Genomic DNA, 27,309 nt, shown 5'->3' on the forward strand with positions numbered 1-27,309 from the left:
TTATATTATTATGTAATATTTTATTTATAATTATAGCCTATTGCTATGGCTACTATAGCCTACTGCTATAGGATCCTTTAGATTTAAATTTGTGCACCAAGTCTTTGCAAATACCTCCTCTCTCCTCTTCCAAAGTGCTGGAATTTGTTTTATTTACTGAAAAGAAACCTGCCCTATTTTTTACCAGACAGCAAAAGCACTAAAGAAATCTACAAAAGCACTTTGGAAATCTACATCAGATGTAAGCAGGGAAAAATTCCCTTCCAAGTACACCTGAATGTAACCCTGCTGAACAGCGTATTGCATACCCGTAGCCCAGGACTTCAAAGTAACAGCAAAATTAAAGTTCAATCAAAGCATCCTTCACTCGGAACATTTTTGCTTTGTGGATATCAAGTACCACATGTACTTGCAGTGGCTAGAATTTCCATAAAAGGAACAACAGGAGAGCTAGATTGCATTACCTAAAAGCAATGGTGGCTGTTATCACAAAGGAAAAAAAAAATTAAAGCAGAGGAAAGATGATAGGAGTAGAGTTAGCTGAAAATGAAAGGCAGAGTGCTTGAGCACTACCTGGGAATATTAGTGGGACCATGAGCTGTGCCCATCTGATGTGTGCCTTTATTATATCCTTTATCCACAATGTCTGAGGCTTGGGAAATTTCTGTGATTTATGAAGTACCACCAAGCTTGCCTCTCTGGCAAGGAAAGCCACTGTGGCTCAGATGAGTGCCGTGGTTTGCAAAATGGGATCTTTCGCTCCTGGGGTGCAGGAAAAATATTAATTAGAATTACTATTTTATTCCATAGTATTCTAGTGTTTTAAATCTTGATTTGGGGGATATGTTTATAGCAATGCTATTGAAAGTGAGGTCCAGCACAGGCAGCATCGCTGTCACCTGGAAGCCTGTCAGAAATACAAATCCCTGGGTCCCATCTCAAACCTACTGAATCTCTGCTGCTCTGGGGTTGGGACCCCATGGGCTGTGCTTGAAAAAGCTCTCTAGGTGGTTCTGATAACCAGGAGACTTTGAAGAGCAAACTGGTTTTTAGTGTATATGTTTATAAATAAATACACATGGGAGATGCACTCAGACGTTTTTACTGATGGGATGCTCAAATAAAAATGCTGGAAGACGATGCAGTGATGGAAACCTGCTGACTCAAGAACATACTCTTCCCTTTTTTTTCTATTTTGCTAATTAACCCTGGGATCGGGGGGGAGGTATCATTTAGCCTCTTATTGTACTTTCTAGGTGAATTTAAACAGGTTACTTAATCACTCTGGAAAATGAGATGTTTTATCTCACAGGACTGTTGAGGAGAGTTAAGTAAGCTCGTGTATACCAGAAGCATGTAGTGAACCTTGAGCACAAAATAGATGCTTGGTTCCTCTTTTCCCATATAGCTGTGGATGCCACAGCATCAGCAGTGTAAGTTCTTCTTCCTGCTCTGGTAGATCTATTAGTCCCCAAACACATCAGCATATGTATGGAAGCTAAAAAAAAAAATCTCTTACGGTCTACAGACTATAAGCTTGTATATTACACTTTGTGACACCGTGCCAATACAGACAGATGGAGAGGGCAGTAAATGAGTTTATTCAACAGAGTTACCCTTTCTGAGAGTTGTATGTAATTTTCCATTGACATTCCAAGCTGCAAAGAATAGCAGTGTCAGTGATGCTACAGACCGTAGCAGTTCAACATCACGCTGTTGTGAGGAACAGCTAGTAAAACCCATTACTGATTATCCTCTAGAGCGAGTAGCCTCTGACTCAAGCTGTGCATGCTTCAGCCTGGCAGCCAGACACAGCTGGGTTAGTTTGTGGGAGATGATGAAAAGTATTAGCCAAAGGTTTTCTCTGCAAGACCCGGGAAATGTGCCGAACCTTTTGTGTTCATAAGAATCACCTGGAGAGCTTGTGCAATTGGCACATTTCTGGGCCTCATCCCCAGAGATTTTTATTCTATCCGTTTGAGGCAGGCCTAAGAATCTGTATTGTTAACAAGCTTCCCACGTGATTCTATTGCAAGGGGTCCACGCACAGTAGATTTTATATGCCCTGAATCACAGAGGTTTTAGAGCTGATTAGCACTTTAGAGCTCATTTGGTGTAATATTTCTTAACCTTTTTCCCTTCATGAAAGCCAAGATGATTGCCATTAAGATAAATGCATGACACTTTCTCATTAATATATTCACATTTGACAAAACCACAAAGGTTGGGAAAGACTAAAACATGCCACAACTATTAGCAGCAGTAATTCACAGCAGACCGAGGCATTGATAAGACTGTGTTTTACTCAATTCCCTACTGTGGAATTTAACAGTACCTCTCAAGAAAACTTATCAAAATATGAGGGAGAGAGAAAAAGTGTTAATACAGAGATGATCTTGAATCTACTCCCGTTTTAGAAATAAGTCATTAGTAATTTTGAGTACTTTATCAGTAACAGATTTCCTGGTGATACAGATCACAGTTGAGACACGCCCTTGTGGCAGGGTCTGCTAGTTGTCTCCTGATACTTCTTTTCCTCTGTGCTCTGTAAGAACCTCCACATTTTAGCCGGGCACATGGACATTGAGGAAAAAATGGCTACATTTCCCAACCTCTCTTGCAGCTATGAATAATCATGGGCCTAAGTTTCTGGCAATAGTATATAAGAGGAATTAGTGTGTGAGACTTCCAGGCAGTGTCCTTAAAGGGAGGGCATGCCTCTTCTCCTTTCTGTGGCTGGAATGGGAGGTGAAAGTTAAAGCAGCCGTCTTGGACGGTGATGAGGAAAGTATGTGTTGAAGGTGGCAGAGGAAAGAACCAACTAGAGGGGAAGAAATAATCAAAGAAATAATAGAAAGAAAAATGTCCAAGGCTGAGAAAAGGTGGAATCTTCTGACTGAACATATCCTCCAGATCCTGAACAGGATGAAGGAGGCAAAGTCAATATCAAGAGACACACGGGCACCATTTCAGAAACCACAGCCCTTGTCGCCACAGGATCCAGAGAGGTTTCAAATGGCTTAAGACTGTGGGATTGTGAGTTGTTGCTTCAGCACCTTGAATCTTGAAATAACTGCCCCTATACTGTTGCCAAGGTATAGAGCAGCCCTCAGTGGGTCCCAGGAGGAGTCCCTGTCAGCACCAGGCTCTGGCTACAGCCCCACCCACCAAGGTGGTGACCCCCAACATGCCCCAGGAGAAGCCTTGTCCTGTGCCCACTTGAGGTCCAGCCCTCCCATCAAAGCCACTGGCACATTCAATCTGCAAAGGGACGTTCCTACACAAGGACATGCCTTTAAGACTGGGAGAGGTAACTGTTTTGCCTAATTCATAGAGACAAACACAGAAAGTCAAACAAAATGAGAAGACAGAGGAATATGTTCCAAATGAAAGAACAAGATGAAACCACAGGAAAAAACCCTCATGAAATGGAAAATGAGTAATTTACCTGATAAAGAGTTCAAAGCAACAGTCATAAAAATGCTCAACAAACTCCAGAGATGAATGGAGGAACACAGTGATAACTTCAACAAAGAATTACAAAATAGAAAAAAGAACCAATCAGAGCTGAAGAATACAATAACCAAAATGAAAAACGCACTAGAGGGAATCAACAACAGACTAGGTGATATAGAAGAATGCATAACACAGAATAGTGGAAATCACCCAGTCAGAAGAGAAAAAAGAATTTAAAAAAACAAGGATAGTTTAAGGGACCTCTAGGACAACACCAAGCATACTAACATTCACATTATAGGGGTCCCAGAAGGAGAAGAAAGAAAGAGGGTGGCAGAAAATGTATCTGATTAAATAATGGCTAAAAAATTCCCAAACCTGTGGAAAGAAGCAGATATTCAGGTCCAGAAAGCACAGAGAGTCCCAAACAAATTGAGGACAAAGAGGTCCACATCAGGACATATCATAATTAAAATGGCACAAGTTAAAGAGAAAATTTTAAGACAGCAAGAGAAAAGCAAAGAGTCACATACAAGGGAACTCCCATAAGATTTTTTCAACAGAAACTTTTGTAGGCCAGAAGGGAGTAGCATGATATATTTAAAGTGCTGAAAGGAAAAAATCTACAACCAAGGATACTCTACCCAACAAGGTTATCATTCAGAACTGAAGGAGAGATAAAGAGTTTCCTAGGCCAGCAAACAAGAAAACAGTCCATCACCGCTAAACTGACCTTATAAGAAATGTTAAAGGGCCATCTTTAAGTGAAAAAGGAAAGGCCATAACAAGAAATAAGAAAATATATGAAGGAAAAAAAAATCTCACTGGTAAAGGCAAATTTATAGTAAAGGCAGTGGATCAATAACTTAAAAAGCTACTATCAAGGTTAAAAGTTGTAAAATCAACTATAGTTACGATAAATAGTTAAGAGAGACACAAAAAGATGTAAAATATGACATCAAAAATGTAAAATGGGGTGGGGGGAGATGAAAAATATAGAGCTTTTAGAATGTCTTAAACAACTATCATCTTAAATTTATCTATCTACCTACCTATCCATCTATCTATCTCATGGTAACAATAAACCAAAAACCTACAATAGATACACAAAAAGCAAAAGAGGAACCTAAACATAACACTAAAGAAAATCATCAGACTACAAGGGAAGAGACCAAAAGAAGAAAAGAACAGAAAAGAACCACAAAAACAAACAGAAAGCAAGTAACAAAATGGCATTAAGTATGTACCTATCAGTAATCACTTTAAATGTAAATGTACTGAACGCCCCAATCAAAAGACAGAGTGGCTAAATGGATTAAAAAAACAAGACTCATCTATACATGGCCTACAAGAGACTCACTTCAGAGTGAAAGACACAGAGAGATTGAAAGTGAAGGGATGGAAAGATACTCCACGCAAACAGAAACTAAAAGAAAGCCGAGGTAGCAATACTCACATCAGGTAAAATTGATTTTAAAACAAAGTCTATAACAAAAGACAAAGAAGGGCACTGCAATAATGATAAAGGGGTCAATCCAAGAAGAGGGTGTAACACTCATAAACATATACACACCTAACACAGAAGCACCTAAATATCTAAAGAAAATATTAACAGGCATGAAGGGAGAAACTGACAGTAATACAATAATAGTAGGGGACTTTAATACACCACTTACATCAATGGATAGATCATCCAGACAGAAAATCAATAAAGAAACACTGGCCTTAAATGACACATTAGATCAGATGGACTTAATACCTACAGAACTTTCCATCCCCAAAGAGTAGAATACACATTCTTTACAAGTGCACATGAAATATTCTCCAGGATAGATCACATGCTAGGCCACAAAACAAACCTCAATAAATTTAAAAAAAAGAAAAAGAGGAAAATGTCAGAAACATACACTTAGATTCTAGGAATAGCGTCACATACAACGGAATGCAAAATAACGGTAAGGTAGGTAAACAGTCATTCATAGAGCAAAATAACTTTTATATCTGTACCTGCTGTTGAAGTCCCACAGAAAGTGCACCAGGGAAACTTACTGCTTATACAAGCTGAGTCTACTGCAATTGCAGAGCAAGGAAAACAACCTTTTCTGGAGTCTCGGTAGGGTGTCCAAAGGGGGAAGTTAGGGAAGGGTACTTGTAGAGTTTGGAGGGCTGCAATTAGTCATAGGGTGGTTTAGGTCAGGGATTGACAAAATTTGTAAATCTGGCAAGTTGCTAGAACTGTCCGTGGTCTTTGGAACACATAAACCCATGTGGAGTTATTGTTACTGTGGTCTTATATTGGGATATATGGGTTCGAATGAGCAGGTGTTAAAATAATTTGAATTTAGATAGTTTATGTTACACACTATATTCTGGCATAGTTAATCTATTTTGCAAATCACAACACAGGTTGTTTTTTGTTTTTTTGCAAACTGTGGTTTCCATTTCTTTTCTCACTGTAGTATCTCGCATAGTGCCCTCGTGGGCACTCAGTAAATGTTTGTTTGAATGAATTAGTAAATTAATTATTAAAGGTAAATCGAGAACAAAACTAATGGTCCAAGTATCTACACACAAAAGCATCTGGCAGTGGTGCTTAATAAAAATGCAGATTCCTGGGGTCACCCCCAGATAGTGTGATTAAGTAGGTCTGGATTTGGGGCTAGGTGATTCTGATGCAAATGGTCCACAGATTTCACTTTTGAGAAACACTAACATAGTGGCATGGTGATAAATAAAGTGAGCTTGAGATGTTAACATGTGGAAGGAAATAAGACCGTATAGGTATCTTTGAGACTTGGTTAAACAGGATTGATAATTGAACTAAAGAAATCAAGAGTTACGTCCCCTTCAAAATAAGCCAGCTGATAGAAAAGGAAGCACAATGAACTGTATAAGTACATACCTCCCTAAAAATCTGTGCATTTTTTTAATGAATAACAATCCTTTGATTTATTTACTACACATTTTTGTTACCAAGAGCTAACCTCTTTCAACTCCTTTTTATTTTTTCTATTTTCTTTTTTAACATCTTTACTGGAGTCTAATTGCTTTACAAAGGTGTGTTAGTTTCTGCTTCATAACAAAGTGAATCAGCTATGCATATACGTATATCCCCATATCTCTTCCCTCTTGCATCTCCCTCCTTCCCACCAAAATCTATGGATTTTTATGTGATACACAGTGGTGAACGCTTGGTTGAGAATTAAAGAAAACAGAAATAGAAGTGATATTGTCATGGTAGAGCATGTCAGATTACAGAGTCTTGACAAAGCTGTGTTACTAGGTTATTTCTTATTGATAATAAAATGCCTAAATTAGAATGCTTTATTATGCTTTTCAGTGAGGTGAAATTAACATAACATTAAATTAAACATTTTAGAGTGAACGATTCAGTGGCATTCAGTTCATTCACAGTGTTGTGCAACCACTGCCTCTCTCTAGTTCTGAAACATTTTCATCACCCAACAGTAAAACCATGTATCGTTTAAGCAGTTATTCCCCAATCCCTCCACCCACCCCCGCCCCACCCCTCCCCAGCTCCTGGCAAATGCAGATCTACTCTGTCTCTATAGATTTACCTATTCTGGGTGTTTTGCATAAATGGAATCATGCAATATGTGGCCTTTTTGTGTCTGGCTTCTTTCACTTAGCATAATGTGTCCAAGATTCATCCATGTGGTAGCAGGTATCAGTACTTCATTCCTTTTAATGGCTAAGAATATTCCACTGTATGCGTATACCCCAATTTGTTTATTCATTCATCTGTCCATGGACATCTGGGTTGTTGTTTCCACCTTTTTGCTACCGTGAATAGTGCTGCTGTTTGTGTACAAGTATACCTGCTTATTTTAGGTATATGCGTAGGAGTGGAATTGTTGGTTCACGTGATAATTCTATGTTTAGACTTTTGAGGAACTGCCAAACTATTTCCTGCCATGGCTGGCTGAACCATTTTACACCTCCACCAGAAAAAGGTGAGGGTTCCAATTTCCCCACATCATCACTCACAGTTTTTATTTATTTATTTTTTGCTACAGCCATCCTAGTGGATATAAAGTGATATATCATGGTGGCTTTGATTTGCATTTCCCTAATGACTAATGATGTGGAGCATCTCTTCATGCACTTGTTGGTCATTTGTATATCTTATTTGGAAAAACGTCTATTCAGATTCTTTGCCCATTTTAAAATTTGGTTGATTGCCTTTTTGTTGTTGAGTTATAAGAGTTTTTAAAAATATACTCTGGATACCAAGCTCTTATCAGATGTGGGATTCAAAAATCTCTCTCCATTCTGTAGGCTGTATTGTTTTTTAAAAAGATTAGTTGAATTGACTAACAGTTATCTTTATACTAACATAAGTTTCACTCCCTTGTGTTCTGATGTGCTTTCTTGAGTGGAAGACCTAGCTAGGACCATGTGAATACATATAAATCTGTCGTATGTATTGCCTCGCTCCTAATCTTAATAAGTTTGTGGGAACAAGTTGCTCATGGGAACATATTTTTCAGGAGTATCATGGCAAAAAAAAACAAAAGATTGAAAATTGCTTTTTTAGACCAAGGGTCCAGATTCGAGAATAGGATGATGTATTCCTGATTCCTGCATACCAAAACCTGGTTCAGAGGTGTGAAACAAAAGCACGAGGGACACCAACTAACGTGACATATATGAAGTCTCCTCAGCCACACCAACCTTGCCGTTCCTCAACCCTTGGATCTTGAGACAGAGTGACGAAAAAGCAAGATAATTCCATGATTCTTATTCCCAACGTTGGCTCATTCGGCAACCTCCATAGAACAGAGTGCAGCTCAAGGCATTAGAATTTGACTTATTAAAAGGGGACATGAGTCTCACAAAGCCTCAAATACCAGCTTTTTATTTAAAAAAAAAAACAACATAACTAATAGCAGCAGGAGCATGAGATGTAGCATGAAGCTGAAATTGTTCAGATCCTGGAGTTGGAAGGGAAGGATATGCACCAAGGAGTGATTGCCCTTAATTTAGGAATAATACAAAGACCAAGTGGGAAAGCAGACTGTTCCCGGCTGATACAACCATGGAGGATTTCAAGTTTCCCGACACCTCTAGACAGGGCCCTAGCAAATATTAAGCACAGAGTGAAAACCATCTTTAACATTCGGCTATAGACTTTCAGATCTGGACTGTGCTTCCTCTTAAAGGTGGCCCACTGGCATGTAGCACGCAGAGACAGAATAAAAGCCGTTGATTCTTCCTTGTGAAATCAATCCCGCTGGCTACCTACAGCCAAATTCTAGACAAATCAGAGCCATCTAGTAACATAAGTATAAACTGGAGACTGTGTATGCTCAGGGCCAGCAGAAACCATGGAGGAACTTGGTGGGTGATGCGAAAAGTACAGAAATCTACTCTGCCCTCTAATACTTCGCCGCTTCTTCTAGTCCCAGCGGACACAACGATCACCAGCAGATGAAATGTTTACTGAGTTGTTGTTACATGCCGGAGACAGCGCTAGATCATCAAAGACAAAGCTCCTGTTCTGAAGGTAAGGCGGCCATACAGAGCAGAGGTTTCTCCCACAGGAGGGTGGGGCCTGGCAGAGTGGGGAGGCCCACTGGACTTGGGAGGAAGGAGAGCTGGATCAGCTTAGCTCTGAGCCAGGACTCTCCTGGTTGCAAGTGATAGAAACCTGATTTGAATTACAAAGAGGGAATGTGTTGTCATGAAACCAATCCCCTAGAAGGGAGGGGATCTGCCAGGCTTCAGAAGCAATTGGGACTAGATAGCCATCAAGACAAGGTCACTGCACTGGCTATGTCTGGAGAGCTCTTCCCTCCCACTTAGTTTATCAGCTACTCATTATTCTTGTGTCCAGTCACTTCCTCAGGAAAGCCTCCCCTCCCCTGACTCAGCTCCCTGACTGAATCTCACCCAGAGACCTGGCTGGTCTCTTCAAGCCTTTGGGGCAAGTTAGAAAAAGGTGACCCTTTTGCATGGACAGCGTCAGGGTGTGAAGAATAGGGTCCCCCTTCCTCTGGGCACATACAGCTTCACACCAGGCCTCATGGCTTGGTGAGAAGACTCTAGATGGGATTTCAGCCCACTTGTCCCCTTGGCTGCTTTGCGCAGTGTACACACTGGCTTATCAGCTGTGGACCCTGCAGTTCTCAGCTAGCCTGAATGGCTCTTGGAGACCCTAGTCTTTCTGTTGAGCCTCTCCTCAGAGCCTGTGCCCGTCTCAGTGAGGGACCACACAGTGGCAGGCAAGAGACTGAATTTGCATTGTCGAAGAGAGAAGTTGGAAAACCAAAGAAATAAAGTGATGTGGTGCTCACAAAAAAACCCTCTAGTCTATTGTATATTCTCAGAAGACTACCTTTTCTCACTACTTGTCAAAATAGGAGTTTTACTTTGCTTGCATGTTTATTTAAGGAATGTCTCCCCTGCAAACTTGTAAGCCCCACAAGGACAGCAGTTGGGCCTGTTTTTGCCCAACATGTTATTCCTAGGGCCCAGAAGTGTCTTGCACATGGAAAGCCCTTAATAAATAGTTTGTTTCATGAATAAATGAATGAGCAAACAAATGAGTGTGTGTTTATTCCTCTGAGACTGGCTTTTTTAATGAGGGGGGAGCCATGGCTGAGGGCAGCTTATAAGCCCACAGACAGAGAAGGCTGCTGCTTCTTAATTCTGATTTTTAAAATTCCAGGGAAGGATGCTAAGTGGCCCATTTGAGATCATATGTCCACTGGGAGTGGTAGGCACCCTGACTGGCAATTCCTATCAAAGCTCTTTTTGGTGAATGGTAGGGTGAGCAGTACCCCAAAAGAAGAGGAGACTCTTCCTGGCGAAAGAGGGGAAGGCTGGGCAGAAACAACTCTGATGGCCCCCATACTGCCATTGACTTGCCGTGGGCTGGTCACTTCTGTCTTTGTTTCCTCACCTGTGAAATGAGGGAATGAGCTGGGCTCCTCTCTGAGAGAACTGAGAGAACTGAGAATGTTCTCTTCCTTTTGTTCTGCTTCTGGTTTTGGTTCTGTTTCCTCCTGCCAGATTCTGTTCTAGTGCTGCGTGTGTCAAGTGGAAAAAAACATGACTGTGGGCAGCCTCAGTCAAGGAAGGCTTAAAGGAGGTGAGCTTTACGCTGAGTGGGAAGGGCAGGGGAGTTGTATATGGAGAGACAGGGAGGAGGGGAGGTTTTTCAGGGTGAGAGGCTGGCTGGGAGAAGTCTGTTAGGGACTGGTGTTGAGCCATTTGTTTGCTAGAAGTCTTTTTTTTTTTTAAGAGTAAATATCTTTGTAAGGGGTACCATGTTATCTCAACTATATTTTCTCCTGAATTAGCTTATCCAAGAACAGCAAGCCGGTCATCCACAAGGATCTGAGGGAATGAGACATTGAACAGGTAAGTTTTTTTTTGTTTTTTGTTTTTTTGCGGTACGCGGGCCTCTCCCTGTTGTGGCCTCCCGCTATTGTGGCCTCTCGCGTTGCGGAGCACAGGCTCCGGACGCGCAGGCTCAGCGGCCATGGCCCACGGGCCCACGGGCCCAGCCGCTCTGCGGCATGTGGGATCTTCCCAGACCGGGGCACGAACCCGTGTCCCCTGCATCGGCAGGCGGACTCTCAATCACTGCGCCACCAGGGAAGCCCTGAACAGGTAAGTTTTGATCATCAAAATAGGTCCTGAGTACAAGCATTTCTCATGTGTATGAATTAGTCTGATCACTGTGGGGTCGATGTATACAGTTGACCCTTGAACAACATGGTTTGAACTACACGGGTCCATTTTTATGTGGTTTTCAATAGATATACAAAAATATACATGTAGAATATTGTGTGCAAGACTTGTATTGAAGTGGACAGCCTATCCTTACACAGGCACGAGGTGAGTGATAGTATAAAATTCATAATGTGTTAGTTTTCTTACTGTTTTATAACTCTGCTCTCAAAGAATTACATTACTGTACAGTATGCTTCTCTCTCTCATAATTGGAGACACTATGTATCAGCCTATCATCACAGGTAAGTGGTTTTTAAAAAACATGTAACAATGTTTCCAGCACTGTGTTATGAATATGACACCATATGCCATAAAAATTTTACAATGATTCATTCATTAGTGCATAGGCTAGGCTACTGGGAAGCCATCGTATCAATTACACTAGGCTACCATAAAGCAATCATAATGCTGCTTCTTCATTATCAATGCATGAATCATTATACCAGTAAATATATACAAACTTCTTTTTCACATTATCTCTTCATTTTTGATGCCTAGTGTTAGTAATACACATAACATCTACAGTGTTTTGTATCATATGACAATATTGATGTAGGTGCTGACAGACGACTCGTAAACAGATGGTGTAAACTTATAGTATAGATAAATACAGTACTGTAAATGTATTTTCTCGTCCTTATGATTTTCTAAATAACATTTTCCTTTCTCTAGCTTACTTTATTGTAAGAATACAGTATATGTTACATATAATATGCAATATATGTTAGCCAACTGTTTATCAGTAAGGCTTCCAGTCAACAGTAGGCTATTAGCAACTAAGTTTTGGGGGAGTCAAAAGTTATATGCAAATTTTTGGTGCCCCCAACCGACCCCACCCCCAGTAGTTCAAAGGATAACTGTGCTTTGTACGTGTGCTGGTTGGGGGTGGAGGATAGCTTTGCTCCAATAGTGGGAGAGGGGACTCAGGGGGTCAGGAAGGAAAGAAGTGTCCCCCTTTCATGAAGCTTAAAATGCATGAGGCTCTTACATACACAACTAGCCCTAAACCCTTCCCATGATCATTAAGTACAATAACCTCTCGGTGCCTGTCTGTTCCCCTTCTAGTTTTTCAAGCAAACCCTCTGGTTTTCCTTAAGGATACTGTTTAAGCTCACTTCAATCTTTGTCAATCTTGTTCCTATTGGGGAACAGCGAGGTTTGCCTTCACTCCCTAAGAATGGGCCTTGTCCTGAAAGTGGGAGCAGTCTGTCCAAGAGGGCCATCCACCAGGCACCACAATGGAAGCTCTGGGAACCTGGGAGCGGGGCTGCAAGAGGGAGAGAAGGCTTCCAAGGGGATATGGCAAGGGGGGGGACAAGTGGCACAGTTTGGAGCTGGGTTCAGTGGCAATCCTATAACAACACTCTGCTACTTTGGGCCCTGCTCTCACACACCCCAACACATAGTCCTGTTGCCGCACCCTTGGATCTGTTTCACAAGTACGAGAATAAAATTCCATACCCTGGAACTGGGGAAACTGTGTTTCATGTTACTACTAATGATGGACAGAGAGAACACAGGACATTGCCTGGACCCCTAGAACTATGCAAGATGTGACTGCCTACTGGTACCAGAAAAATCGGTCCAGCTTCCACATTAGAGGCCCTGGAGTGTGTGTCGGGGGAGGGGAATGGGTGGGTAAGCAGCCCTCTGTAAAATGCTCTACAAAGATGTAATACAGCAGTGACTGAAAATACAGATCCGAAGCAAGTCTGCGAGGGTTTAAGTCTCCTGGTCCTGCCTCTCACTAGCCGTAAGACTTTGGGCAAGTTACTTTACCTACTTGTGCCTCTGTGCCCTCATCTATAAAATGAGTTTAACACAAGTTTCTACCTTGTGGCATTGTTGGGAGGGTTAAATGAGTTCATACAGGTGCTAGAACAGTACCTGGTGCCAAGTGAGTGGTACGTGTTTGCCAATACTTATAGTCCCCCCAAAATTGTCTGTGGGTTTGAAATGTTTCCCAAAGCTGAAGTTATAAACTTTGAATGGAGGTTTAGAACAGACTAAGGTTGTGGTGATGGAGCTTGGAAGCCAGAAAAAGTGATTGTGAGGATGGAGGGATGGAGAATAAAATGGAAGCCGTTGCAAAGGCCCGAGGCTGGACTTTCAGGGTAAACCCACCAGACCGTGCGGGGCGAGGGCGGGGGGGGAGGCAGGGTGGCTGGGAGGCCTAGAGCTCAGCAGGGGCTGGTGAGGGCTTGGGGTCCGGGAGGAGGGGAAGAAACAATTAAAGGAGAGACAAGGCACTGGACGATTGTGGGCAGGGTAGGGCCCAGGGTCTGGGTGTGGCTGGCTGCAGAAAGAGCAGTTTTGACTGCAACCAGTTTGGAACTGGAGGTGAGCAAAATCTGGAAAGAAAGGAAGTTTATTTTTGGCATCTCCTCTCCAGAGAACACGGCTCGTCTTTTGCTCTATGTCTGATACCTCCACACTGACTTGAAAATGCTGCCCTCCAGAGCCAAGCTTCCCCCGTCCCCACCTGAAACTGCTCCCCTCCCCCTCCACTGCCCTCACAAACCTCCCATTATTTGAGCGCAGGCTCCCAAGTCAGCCTGCCTGGAGGAAAGCTAAGAGTGGAACTCGTCTCTCACTAACAAAATTACTGATAGCCACGGACTAGTCCCTAAGGTGCCTTGATTTTAAAAAGTTTAAACTCGTAAACTAAAACGAATTTCTAATCTAGGAATTCGTAATTTAGGGGGTGATAGGGTGGGCGTTGCTAGGTTTCTGGCCTTTGACAGACAAGTCATCATTTTCAATGATTCTTAAAGGGAGTCTGTGATTCCCCAAATGTTAAAGGCATTTGCTTTGACCTATTTTGGCTGAGGCAGAGGAATAAAGTAAAACGCAAGCATTCAGCTTAGTGGGAAGAAAACAGTTTTCAATTCTGTAAGTTAGTGGTGTGTGTGTGTGTGTTGTGTGTGCGCGCACGTGTGTCTCCAAATGCTTTTCTGTTTCTGTTTTGGAACCATAGATGTTTTCCTTAAATGCTTGGATTCACTGCTTTCCTCCCACCAACGTGGCTCCGGGGGTAGCTTCAACTGGGGTTCAGGCGCGACTGTTGGGAGGTATGGGGTAGCTGAGGCAGGTGTAACTAGGTTGCAGGGCCTGGAATCGGCTTAGTCACGGGTTTTCGACATCCTACATCATCTTCCTTTCTAAAACAGGAAGTTCATACTTCCACAGCATGCTGTCATCACCAAGGAAGTGGGCATATATTTCCCCAGCGCGCGTGCCCCTCTTCCCTCCCCCATTTCCTATTGCTGTCTGCCGCTCCACCCACTCTCCCAGAATGCTTCCCTTTGCCATAATGAGATGCTCGGCAGCCACGACGTCTGGAGATGGGTGGGGCCTCCTGTACTGCCCTGAGAGGGATGTTAAAGATACTGTATTCATGGAAGCAGGCTAGAAAAGGCGAGGAGAAATGAAGAGCCTCATTTCAACAACACACAGGAGCCGACGCTGGAGTAAAATGGTTTTTCCTTCTGTCTATGCCCTGCTAGCTGGGGTAACTGAAGCAATGCTGTACTTATGAAAGTCACTCTAAAGGTCATGGATTGTTTAGATTCTATTGGAAAATTATACCTTCTGAGATTGAATTTAATGTGACATCATTAGGACTTGATTAGCTCAATGCGGTTAAGGTGGAAACACCCAATTCAGAGAAGAACATGTGGTAATGAATGAATACATTTTAATTCAAATATTCTGTTAAATCCCTAGACAGGTGTGATTTCCATAAAATAAAAGGCCCTGGATAAAAAAGAGAGGTGTCGGTTTAGGCATCTTATAGTTGTGCTGGAGAAAAGATTAGTTAAAAAAAAAAAAAGGCTTATTAATGCTACCCTAATAGTCATGTGTCAAGAAATCTTGAAGGTTAGAAATAGTTTCAAAAATAAATGAAATTTTCTCTACATCTAGGAGAGGCAAAAAAAAAATTCATTGCTAAATGAAATTGAAATTTAAACACTGATGTCAAATCTCAGTGTAACTGAAAAATTCTTAGCTTTTCTGAGAGATCCCTAAGATGGCTGCTTCATAAAGGAAGAAACTAGGATCTTCTAGGTATTTAAACATACAGACTCATTTTTACCCGAAATAGTCCCAAGCATAAAAATTAGCCTACTGCATCTCACAAGATTGCATTAGGTTCACACAGAAATATGTGATGCCATCACATAATTGGTGCTCAAGCAGTCATTCCTGCTCCCCTCCTACTTTTATAAATGCTTTTATATATTTTATCTTATTTATCCCTTGAAGGTATTACTCCCATTTTTTTATAGATGAAGGAACTGAGGCCCAGACAAGTTTAATGCCGGTTCTAGGGTTTAAGTGTAGGTGAGGCTTGAGTCTTAATTCAGGCTGGCCCAGTATAGCAGATTTAAAATCTTTTATATCAGTAACTGTGGCTTTCAGGGAAATGTATTACATCAAAGTACAAGGAAGAGAAATTATTCATTATGGGAACACAATATGTGTCTATTCAGGTAGAATCCCCTGTAATTTATTACGATCTGTTTACTCGTTTGGGATACCATCTTTCTACAGTCGCAGGAATTTCCTATATCCATTTGAACTTCCAGTATCAATTTTCATTAAGCAAGTTTTTAAAGAGGTTGAATGGCGGGCATTGATATTGGGTATTCATTTTTTTCTTTAATGTATAAAGTCTCACATGTCGGTTCCAAACTAGACTAATTTCACACTGGTGGCATGTCCTAGTGAAGGACGCTCTTGTATGCTAATTCAGTGTTCACCGTAAACTCTAGAAGGGAGGAAAGAAGCCCAGCTAACAGAACATAGTGACTGCGGAGTCAGGGACTAGCTCAGAGGAAAAGACAGATTTGGGATGACAAGCTGACTGCGAGGGGGAAGAGTATATTCCAGAACGTGCTGAGTCCCAGAGAGTGTCACACAGACCACAGCATCTATCATTTATTTTATTTATTTTATTTTTTATTTTTTTGCGGTGTATGGGCCTCTTACTGTTGGGGCCTCTCCCGTTGCGGAGCACAGGCTCCGAACGCGCAGGCTCAGCGGCGATGGCTCACGGGCCCAGCTGCTCCGCGGCATGTGGGATCTTCCCGGACCGGGCACAAACCCGCGTCCCCTGCATCGGCAGGCGGACTCTCAACCACTGCGCCACCAGAGAAGCCCAGCTATCATTTATTGAGCATTACTATGTGCCAGGCACTTTTAAGAGCTTTACTTGTATTTACTCATTCATTTAATCCTCACAACATTCCTACGAAGTAGGTCCTACTATTTTCACTATTTTGTTGATGAGGAACCAATACGATTTTAATCCAGGCCATCTAGCGCCAGAAAGCCTAAATTCTGCTTCAGAAAAAAATGGCAAAAGTGCTCCAAGGCTAAAAAATGTCCAGTGTAGAGGTGCTTCCAGAAAGTTCCATCTGTTAAGGTTTTTTTATACTGGGACACACGTTAGAGCCCCAGTGGAGGCAGATGAAAAAAATGGAAGTCTCTTGAATGTGCATTATAAGCCCACATGACAGAAGCATATCAATTTTATGAAGTAACCAGTAGTGACTGTTACTTGTTTAATAGTCAGTGTTCTGACCTCTAGTGTAAGAGCAGAGATTGTCCTTTTTGGTAACAATGAGGAAAATGTCTACTTCTATGCTTTTTCCTTTAACCTGATAATTGGAACCTGACTATATGCAGGTGTTGAGAAATGAAACCAACATTTTTATTACCCTAGTAGCATCTGGCAAGTGGCTATTTGCAAAACTGTTCTATGTATATATGTGAAAAGCAACATATGTTATAGTGACATATGTAATTAAATTAAGAGCTGAAACTGGTTCCCAATAACACAGGCCTCAGTGGTTAAAAGGTTAATTCCAGTAGGCTGAAGAGGCTGCCCCCTCTCACTGATATATATTTATTACATTTAGTAGGACCTCATTAGATACTCTGGATAAATAACCTCAATAATAATATACCATGAAGTAGACAGCTGCTTCTGAAATAAGATCAAAAGGATAAAATAGATAAGAAAGATGAAGTAACCTGGAAATAATCTTTCTGACTCATATTTTCATAATATATATCTACAAAGACAGCTTGAGTGGCTAGATATTCAACTCCAGAAAAAGGCCAGGTTTCACACACTATCTTTTAAAAGCACATTCATATCCATATTATTATATCCTTATAAGTAAATCTCTCACGTATGTAGGGCATATATTAACCTGATTACGAAGAGTGAGAACTGAAGCCCAGCATGAGGACACTATATAACACAGGGAGTTTGGCTACTTAGGGGGCACTATTACTTACTAGGTGAGTGGCAAGTTATTGAAGTTCTCTAAGCCTCAGTTAACTTATCTGTAATTTGAGGATAATATTAGTACTCCATTGGGGGTGTTGTGAAGTTAGGTGGAATAATTAACAAGCAAAGCACTGTAAGAGTAGAGCTTATCACACTGGAAACATTAAAAAAAGCCGTCATCCTTTGGGTCAGCAAATTGTCAGTTGGTTATGAGTTTGGAGAAATAAAGCATCCTGATCTCTATGGATATATTTACTCCTCCCCCCACCCCCCATATCCTGGAAACCCACTTAGCTGGACTTTTTGTAACTAGTGGAGTTCTACACACTCTCTCACTGTAATCTGAGGCTGAATTAATTCCTTCCTGCAGTTTGTTTTCTCATTCTCTTCACATCTCCACGGGGCACATTTATCTATTTGTCTGAGCAGGCCCAACTTTATTTCAGTCTTAAGGACTGTGCCATTCTCCATTCTGTAACCCCAACCCTAATACATGCAGGAAAAGCAAGCTATAATGGAATTTGTGGAATTTGGGGAAAAGTTCTAAAATTTTGTTAAAGAGCACTGCTATTCTTTCTCACTAGACTCTTCCATATCAAATTTCAATCTAGGCTTAAGGTATTTAAAAATACATGATTAAAATTAATGTTGGGCAACACATAATATGGAAAGATTCCAATTAAATTAGGTATCGGTTGACACAAAGTAACTTGCTTTAATATTACCTTAAAGCAGCAACTGGGTGAAGCAAAATGGCATAGAGACTGCATTCCCAAATATCTCTACCCACCACAGTCCCAAGACAATTATTAACTTTTTTCTCCAAGGATATGAATATAAATGCACAGAAGTGTAACATTATTATCTCAGTAGACATCCCCACAGGGATCAAGTGATTTGGGAATGCTACCAATGAGAAAAAATAGAAATGTATTATATATTAAAAAAATTCCGTACTGAACTTCATAAAAAAGAAGGCAATATTCCAGCTCTGAAGTACAGAATTTGAAGTAGATTGATATAATAACTTTCAAATGGAAAGGGAGAGTTGTTTCCCCACCTTTGGAATTTGAAGCCTTGCTAATTGGACAGTGCGGTGCAGGGGAAAGACCTGGTCTAGGAGTTGGGATACTTGAGTTTAATTAATGCTTTGCTATTAACTAGCTGAGTGACTTCGACTACATGTTTAACTCTTTTGGACCTCAAGTTTCATATTCCTAAAATGAGGAAGTTGGATTTGATAATCTCCAAAGTTCCTTCGAGATTTAAAATTACACCTTACAGTCAACATTCAGTTCACTTTGAGGAAGAGTTAACTAGTGCCTACTATTTGAAAGCACTGTACTAGGTGCTAGGGACATAAAGATAAATACAACAAGCTTCCTACCCTCAAAGGTTTATAATCTTATAGATTATTAAAATGACAGGGTAATATTTGCAGAATATTATGCAGTCATTTAATTATACCTGTTTTATTACTCATAACACATGTGGGGCAGGGAGGCTTAGCAGACTATGAGCTTTGCCTCTCAATCCTCAGGCTATAGCCAACTCACTAGAAAGATCTGAGTCAATTACTTTCTACATCGTTTTTTTGTCTTTGAAAATAATCATACTGACTCTGAAAGTGATGCTGGAAAATAACAAAAGTTGTATATTCTATACATTTTTATGGACCACATGGGCCAGAGGAGTGTTGGGTGCTGGGGCAAAACAGCTGGCAGGTACCTCATGTAGATTAACCATTATATACATTATTATACAGTTTGCTGCAAATAAATCAACATAGCAAATGACTACCTGAAATTAATTGTGGCCTTATTTTAATTTAGAGGTCTCAAGAAACAAGTCCATTTCTGTGCAAAATAATGTGTCTCAGCCCTTGAAGTACCATGATAAGCCGTAAAAAGCCATACAAATATTACATATGCAAAATATTATAAACTTGTATAAACTATAAATGTTTCCTAGATGTAGAATAGGTTGAAAACACAAATGGGGTAAAGAATGCAGGAGCAGTTTTTCTGCTCAGACTAAGGACAGACATGCTGACAATTAGATCTGCCCCAAAAGATCTAATTTGTTTTTTTCAAAAGAAAGGGGTGGGGGCTTCCCTGGTGGTGCAGTGGTTGAGAGTCCGCCTGCCGATGCAGGGGACCCGGGTTCGTGCCCCGGTCGGGGAAGATCCCACATGCCGCGGAGCGGCTGGGTCTGTGAGCCATGGCCGCTGAGCCTGCGCGTGCGGAGCCTGTGCTCCACAACGGAAGAGGCCACAACAGTGAGAGGCCCCAACAGTGAGAGGCCCGCGTACTGCAAAAAAAAAAAAAAAAAAAAAAAGAAAGGGGTGGAGGGGGGAATCAATGGGCCTCTTTTTTATTTGGCGACAAGCAAGTGCAAGAAAGTTCATCTGTAATTTGTTCAGTTGTCTATCTTTTGCACATCTGTGTTCTGGCCGGAAGGGACTTTGAGGTTTTTCTGCAGCACATGAGCATCAGCGAGCTCTATCCTCTTATAGTAGTTCTTCTTTGTCTCAATAATCTCAAAGCCAAACTTTCTGTAGAAGTCAATTGCAGACTCATTGCTGATCTGGACATGCAGATAGATGTTGTCAAAAGTGCCATCTTTTTCACAGATGTTTGAGACATGATTTAACATTTTAGTTCCTATTCCTAGCCTTCGGTATGGTGCCGGACATCCTAGTGTCATGATGTAAAGTATCTTCTGATTCTGTGAATGATCCACCCTTCAGCATACTGCACCTACTGCAATATCATTGAAACAGGCAAGTATTTCAGAGACCAGAGGCACCTACCCACCTCTGCAGGGCCCAGCTGACGCTCTGTCAGGTTAAAGGTCACCAATGATGAGATGAGATTTTTGTCTTGTCTGAACTAAACCTGAAGTGGATAAATCAGGTTCAATTCTGAGAATCTATGATTTGATGAAGTGATCCATAAGTGTTTGAATGACAGAAACATTATAGATATAAAATTATAAGGATGTAACTTATTAATGAGACATTAGGGATTAAGACGGATAGAGTATATTACAAGGGGAGTGGTGTGGGACAGAGGAACTGGTTTCATCTTGTTCTTTCAAATATGTTGCTTTTAGCCGTAATATTTATGCCCTGATTTGAAACTTAAATTTCAGAACCCTGCAAGTCAAAAGCCTTGGCTGTATAAGTCTAAAACAAAAACGACTGTTTTGTTACTGGTCGTTCTTAGTGTCATCCATCCTCTGAGGCATCCATCCTCTGAGGCATCCATCCTCTGAGGCAGGATGGCGCAGGGCTTCTGCATATAGAGAAGCGGTGTTTGTGTGTTGTGGCTGGGATAGGAGGGGGACAGTCCTCCGTTAATATCTCAAAATATCATTCCGCTACAATAATATGGTTGAGTGTGATGAGTTGGTTTGAAAGCCTTAAGAAAAACTGGTCGGAACTCATGAAAATGGTGCGAATTCTTGACTTAGGAAACTCAAATGGTCAGAAGTCACCTAAATTAACGCCTTCCTCTGCCAAATAACAGCCAGTTTTGTTTTCTGGACAGTTTCTTGGCGTTACTGACTTATGCGCTTACGCTAATTGTCCTTTGAGGGCTGGTTACTTGGCCCCTGGACTCGCCGACGTGCCAGACTGAGCCCGAAGCTCAGAGGGTGGCCCTGGGTTTCCTGCACGCTGTCTGGGGGAGCGCACATTGTGTATCACCGACAACGCAGCATTTGAAGCCTTTAGAACAGCCCATTTGTGATGAAGGAGGAAGAAATGTGCTGTCTCTGGAAAAGAAGTGCATTTCGAAAACGAGGAGAGGATGGGCTGTTGTACAAGGAAGAATTTGTTCCTCACCAGAGAGTTTGCTGGAAATGAAGACGCGGCGATGCTTTATCCAGTTTCTAGCTGTACGAAACGGCTAGCAAGAGAAGTCCCAGTCCAAGTTCGGCGCGGACTGGGCTCCTGCAGAGAGCCGCTCGGAGGCGTGGAGACAAGCAGGAGACTCCGACGCGTCGCGCCAGGCGCGAGGGAAGCGCTGATTCCCCTACTCTGTGCAGCGGGATGCAAGCCGCCCCAACTGGTCTTCCCCTGTTCGGTTCTTCGGGAAACACTTCGCGTGCTTTGTTTCAGACGCCAACCCATCTTTCTCGGTTGGTCTACAGCTCCACCAATCCCGCCCGCCCAGGGCGGGGCCTCAGGGTCAAGGTGGACCAATTCCCCAGCCTCGCCCCTACACGCGCTTTTGGACCCCCGGGGCTGAGTGACAGTGGTCGGGTCCAACCTGCTCTCCCAGAACGTGGCCTCCGCCAGGGGCGTTAGGGAACGAGGCGCCGGAACCAATCGCATTGGACCTCGGGGGGCGGGGCCTCTTTGCCAGCTCCAGACCGGCGCTCTCCGCACTCCCTTTGCCAAATGAGAGATGAGGAGGGGCGGTCGTTCAGTCAAGGTTCAGCCAGTGGAGGAGGAGAGGTGGGCGGGTCGGGAGTGCCTGGCGGCGGGTCCTCAGCTCCCAGCCGAGGTGCGGCGAGCCGGTGGGGGGACCGCGAGGCGAGCGCGGGAGCCTGGGCGGCGAGCGCGGTGTGAGCTACCCGAAAATGCACTCGGATGCCGCCGCTGTCAGTGAGTAACAGAGAGCTAGCCGGCCGGGAGCGGGCGGCTGCCAACACTCTCTGCTCATCTCCCACAGTCCCCGCTCTGCGCCTCCAGTCCCAAAACGCACCGGGAGACCCTGCCCGGGAGCCACCCCTTCCCCTCCCGGGGCCAGGGCGGGCGGTGACGCTGCGGGCGGCGCGGGGCGGGGGCGGGCGTGGGGGGAAGGGGCCGGCCTGCCGGGGGAGGGCGGAGGTGAGGGGGGTGGGGACTGGCTCCATTTCAGTGTTGGGGGAAGGGGGGGGCGGGACGTGCGATGAAGGGCCGGGACCAGAGTGTCCCGGGTGAATGGAGGTGGAGGCGGCGGCGGGCGCTAGCGAGCAGGGCTGGGGGTTGGCACCGGCGGCGGAGGAGAGAGAGGGAGCGAGCGAGCGGGGCGCAGGGGTGAGGATTTCCTAGGGGCCGAGCGGTGCGGGCGGCTCCGTGAGAAAGGCGGGTGAGTGCTAGGGGAGCGCGGGGGCGGGGACAATGGGAAGAAGGGCTGGATGGCGGGGGTGGGGGGGGAACAATGGGGTGGGGGATTGGGGGCAGCGGCCGTGCGGGGCAGGAGGGCGGGCGAGGAGATGAGGGCTGATGTAATGGGAAAGCGAATGGTGGGAGGGATTGGGGTGTGATGGGATAGTTGGGGAGTCCGGCGGGCGGTAGGGCCTTAGGAAGCGTGGAGGGGTAACTGGGAGTGGTGAGAGGAGGCAGACGTCGGGGTAATAGGATGGAGCAGGTGTTGGGAAGGTAGGGTAATTGGGAGTGGAGAGGAAGAAGGTGGGGAGGGTTTGGGGTGACGGGTTGGAGGTAGGGGTAGAGGAGGTGCAGTGGGGGTGAAGAGCTGGTTGGGAGGGAAGGGAGGTTGGGAGGGGCCGGGGCAGGGGTAAAACTGTCTTGTCCAGATTCGGTCCGCGTGGGGCTGGGGGGAAGGTGTCAGACTACGCGTTTGGGGGAGGTGTATCCTCCCCCGGATTAGGGCCGGGTTCCTTGAGGGGGAGCTCTGAGGTTTGGGGTGCTTGGAAAGGAGGGGGCGGGGCTGAGGTGGAGGGGGCGGGGGAGGTGCCCAGAGGTTGGCGCTGGCCGCGGTTTCCCCCGAGCGGCGGGAAGCGAGGTCAGCGCTGGCGCGGGCTCTGGCTGCGGGAGTGGGAGGCGGGGCAGGGGAGCGGGCTGCGGGTTTTCCGTGGCGGGAGACGGAGGGGTCGGCCCTGGACGCCAGGAGCGTGGGGCGGAGGGTGGTCCCTGGCGGTCCGTGGATTTGGCAGTCTGTGACGCAGTTGTCTAATTTCTGGTCGTCAGGTGTGGAGGCTGGTGCCTCGGGACCCGCTTCCCTGTCGGGAGGGCCGGACTACAGGCCCCGCGCAGCGCCCGCGGGGCGCGACCTCTCCCAGCCTTGCGGAGAAGGCGCTTTAGGGGTTTCCCTTAGGGTCTGGCTCCAGTCGCCGGGTGTGAGGCGAAAGGCAGTCCCGCGGAAAGGGGAAAAGCAGTCCTGCGGCATTCTGGGACTTGTAGTCCGGGCCGCGGTTGGGTTGGGTGCACGTGGGTAACTGTGGAAACGAGTCCCAGAATGCAGCGCGCCCCTCAGAGCTTCCCAGCTCTGCTAACTCGTGCTTTATTCCCCGCGGACTCGAGCGCGTTGTAGGGCGGTGCTCCTGTCCCTTGGGACCTTCTCCCTGTGTCAGCGGCTGGGGGAGAGAACCAAGCCAGACGCAGTCCTTTCGCACTTAGGTTCTTGATCCCCGAGTTGACTATTTCCCTCTGCGTTTGGTGGCCTTACTTATAGAATAAATGCTTGGTTTTGAACCATCTAGTCCATAGGTTGTGGAAAAACGTTCAAGATGCAACACAATCTAAAGCAGCGTTTAGGATGGTGTATATTTGTGGCATCCAGTGTATATAAACACTAGGTTAAAATGTTCCATCTTAGACAAATCTGGGAATGCAGTGGAGACACATGTAAACCTTGTGAAGATAGTATAAATTATGTGTTTGTAGTTCTTGGGCTGTTTGGATTGCCAAAGGAGAAGGGGACTTTTGGAAAAAGGATGGGCTTGAAATGAATGACTGTTGGAGGCGGCTTAATGGAATTGAGGGTGGACATGGTCCCATTCATTTAAGCCAGCGTGAAAATGTGAAGGTGAGGGAAGGGTATATTTGATGTCTTCAGTTTTCAAAGAAGCATGGGAAGCAAATGAGACTAGAGGAAGGTAAACTCAGTGCAGGACCTTAAGAGGTTTCCATGTTTTTTCGTTTCTGTTCTTTCATATTAGAAACCATCCATTTAGACTGTAGACTCTCCAAACATCACATCCTTTGCCAAGTTTTCTTTACCATTTATATGCGATGACTCCAAAACCTGTAATGATTAACTCAGAGATGACAGAGTATTTTTATGTGTTGTATAGGGTATTTTGAAACTGTTGGTAGCATGGTCACTAGAAGAGTATTATGATGACCCTAATGATAAAAATTTTACCAAGAAGTCCAAAGATTTGGAAACTGGTATGGTTACAAATGAACTGAACTTGAGTACTTGTGTGATTTTATCAGGAAAAGATTTATATCTATTTTATATTTTACTTAAGCTTATGGTGAAATACCCAGGAAATCCTTTGTGATATGTAACATGGTCATGTTTGTTTGTGTGTTTTAATGTGCATGTATCACTGGAATTTGCTCTTGTAAAGGGTGAAGTGTATGAGGTTGAAAACAAGAGCTGTACAAGATGGTGTTTTTAAAGAAAATATTAGGCTAGTCATTTTTTTCCCTTTTCTTTTTTTTCAATTTCATCCCAAAGGGCAGGTGCCCTATACACACACAACACTCCCTCTCCCCCAGCCCCCAAACCCTGGGTTCCTGTACATAATCACCTTATACTTTCTGCTCTGGTTTTTAGGTTCCTCTTTGATTTTTGGCCTTTGGGGAGGTTCTGTGTTTTCTTATGAACAAAATTTTTTGACTGTTTTAAGCAGATGGTTCCAACTTAATGATGGTTCGACTTTACACTGGTGCTAAAGCAATATGCATTTGATAAAAGCTGTACCTCGAATTTTGGATTTTGATCTTTTCCCAGACTGGTGATGTATGATAACTCTCTTGATGCTGGGCAGCAGGCGGCATCCCGTCAGACACAGCAGCTCCCAGTCAGACACAATACGCTTATTACCATTTTGTACGCAGACAACCCTCCTGTTTTTCACTTTCAATACAGTTTTCAATAAATTACCTGAGATATTCAACATTTTATTATAAGATAGGCTTTGAGTGAGATGATTTTACCCAAGTATATGCTAAGGTAATAAGAGTTCTGGTCATGTTTAAGATAGGGTAGGCTAAGCGGTTATCTGTAGGTTAGGCATATTAAATGCATTTTCGACCTAGGATATTTTCAGTTTGCAGTGGTCTTACTCAGGGTAAGTGGAGGAGGATCTGTACTGGTAAGAATTTTCAGGTTATCTTGTCAATAACGTTGCCAGGAAAGAAAGCCCCTCATTTTCTCCACTTCAGAGGATTTCTGTACTTGTACTCTTTTCTTCCTCAGTTCTTGCCTCCAAGAATTACCCCTATTAACACTTGATCACATTTTTTTCAAATATTATTTATCATTATATCCTTTTCTCTTTTCATCTTTAACTGTTCCCAGAAGCTCTTATTAGCTTATTGCTTGCTTCCTGACAATAATATATGCTTGCATTTTTCTCATCTTGATAATAACAATCTTGCTTAGTCAGCAGTGTAAAAATCATGGTTTCAGAAACTGACCTCATGATGACTTTTGTTGTATCAGTTAGGATGCCTCTGGCAAATAACAATATTCAATCAAACATGGCTTAAGTAGTAGAACTTATTATTGTTAGCAAGAAGTTTAGTGATAGATGGTTCTAAGGCTGGTGCAGAGTCCTAATGATGTCTTAAGAATCTAGGCTCTTTGTATACTTTTTTCCTCTCTTAGCATTTGGTTTATCAAGAGCCTCAGGCTCATTGCCTCATGTGTGCAATATGGTTGCTGTGGCACCAGACATCATGCCTATGTAAGAAAAGGAGGGAAGGAACATACTTCCTTACAGTTCCCTCTTAACAGAGTGGAGTCTTTTTCTCACCTTGGTGACTTCCTCTTTAGTCTCACTGGGTAGAATTGACCTCATGCCACTGCTAGTTGTGAGGGAGGTGGAGAAAGTGAAAGTCTGGCATTTTCAGCTTCTGTTGTGGGATGTGGACTTTGCTAGGGTGGAAGAAGGGTGAGGAGAATGCTCTGGGTTAGTAGCCTGCAGTTATTTCCCTGAATCAGCTACTTTGTCCAGTTGTCTCTGGCTTAGACTCAGTTTTTTTAATCTGTTGATTTATTTTCTGTTTCATTCTAAAACAGAGGTGACTTACTAAATATAGATAAAATTCTGTCGAGAGAAAGAAAATACAGATTTACAGGCTACACATAAATGCTTGCCGTATGTTAGAAATGGGCCATATATTTGGTTCTGAGCTTCCTAGTAGCCAAAATAAAGAGGAAAACAAGACCAATTAATTTTATTCATTTGGTTAATGAAACTGCAGTTCATTTAATAACCCAAGCTGGAAGCTTAGACATTTCTCATCCTCTTTCCCTGGTCAGTAGTGAGAGAGAGGCTGTATCTCTTCCCATGCCTGTCCTTTCTTTTCCATACCTATTGCCATTGCCCTAGGTCTGATCCATTCTTTCTTGTATTGTAATAACCAGTAATCCTTTAGCCAGGCTCAGCCTCCTTTTTATCCTCTCCATCACCAGTTGAATATTTTTGTCCTTACGATCCCCCTACCCCAAAACCTCGGAGGCTCCTAGTTGCTTACTGAAATAAGACTCCTCAGAAGCTGGGGTTGAACCTGTTCTGTAGTTTAAGCTCAGTTTTGAATTCCCCCAGCACTGCTCCCTCCCCACTGCCTTCAGTGCTACTTCAGTGGGAGTTTTGTGTTCCTTGTTCCCTCTCTCGAAGGCTCTCTCCTTCCATTGAATCTCCAAAGACTGTTTACTTCTGTTCTCAGTTTTATCTTATTTAACAGTAGCTGCTTGTTCACTTATTTGTCCCCTCCCCAATTAGATGATAAGCCCCCTGAGATCTGGGACTGTGTCTTACTTAGTAACCACTTTATGGTCCAGCAGAATGCCTCGCTTAGGACCTCAGATATGTAATGAATT

General features: G+C 43.5%; 1 protein-coding gene across 2 annotated transcripts in view; it reads left to right on the plus strand.

Annotated features, from left to right (window-relative positions):
• The first annotated feature begins 22,050 nt into the window (after nucleotides 1–22,050).
• DCUN1D4 (defective in cullin neddylation 1 domain containing 4) overlaps nucleotides 22,051–27,309 on the plus strand; it is a 68,769-nt gene continuing 63,510 nt past the window's right edge. For both annotated transcript variants that reach the window (XM_082838750.1, XM_082838751.1), the window contains exon 1: nucleotides 22,051–22,130. In XM_082838750.1, the coding sequence (XP_082694876.1) occupies nucleotides 22,106–22,130 (25 nt within the window). In that variant the 5' untranslated portion in view covers nucleotides 22,051–22,105. The remainder of the gene's footprint in view (nucleotides 22,131–27,309) is intronic.

The sequence above is a fragment of the Leucopleurus acutus genome, assembly GCF_964270905.1.
Source record: "Leucopleurus acutus genome assembly, chromosome: 4".
Lineage (NCBI taxonomy): Eukaryota > Metazoa > Chordata > Mammalia > Artiodactyla > Delphinidae > Leucopleurus > Leucopleurus acutus.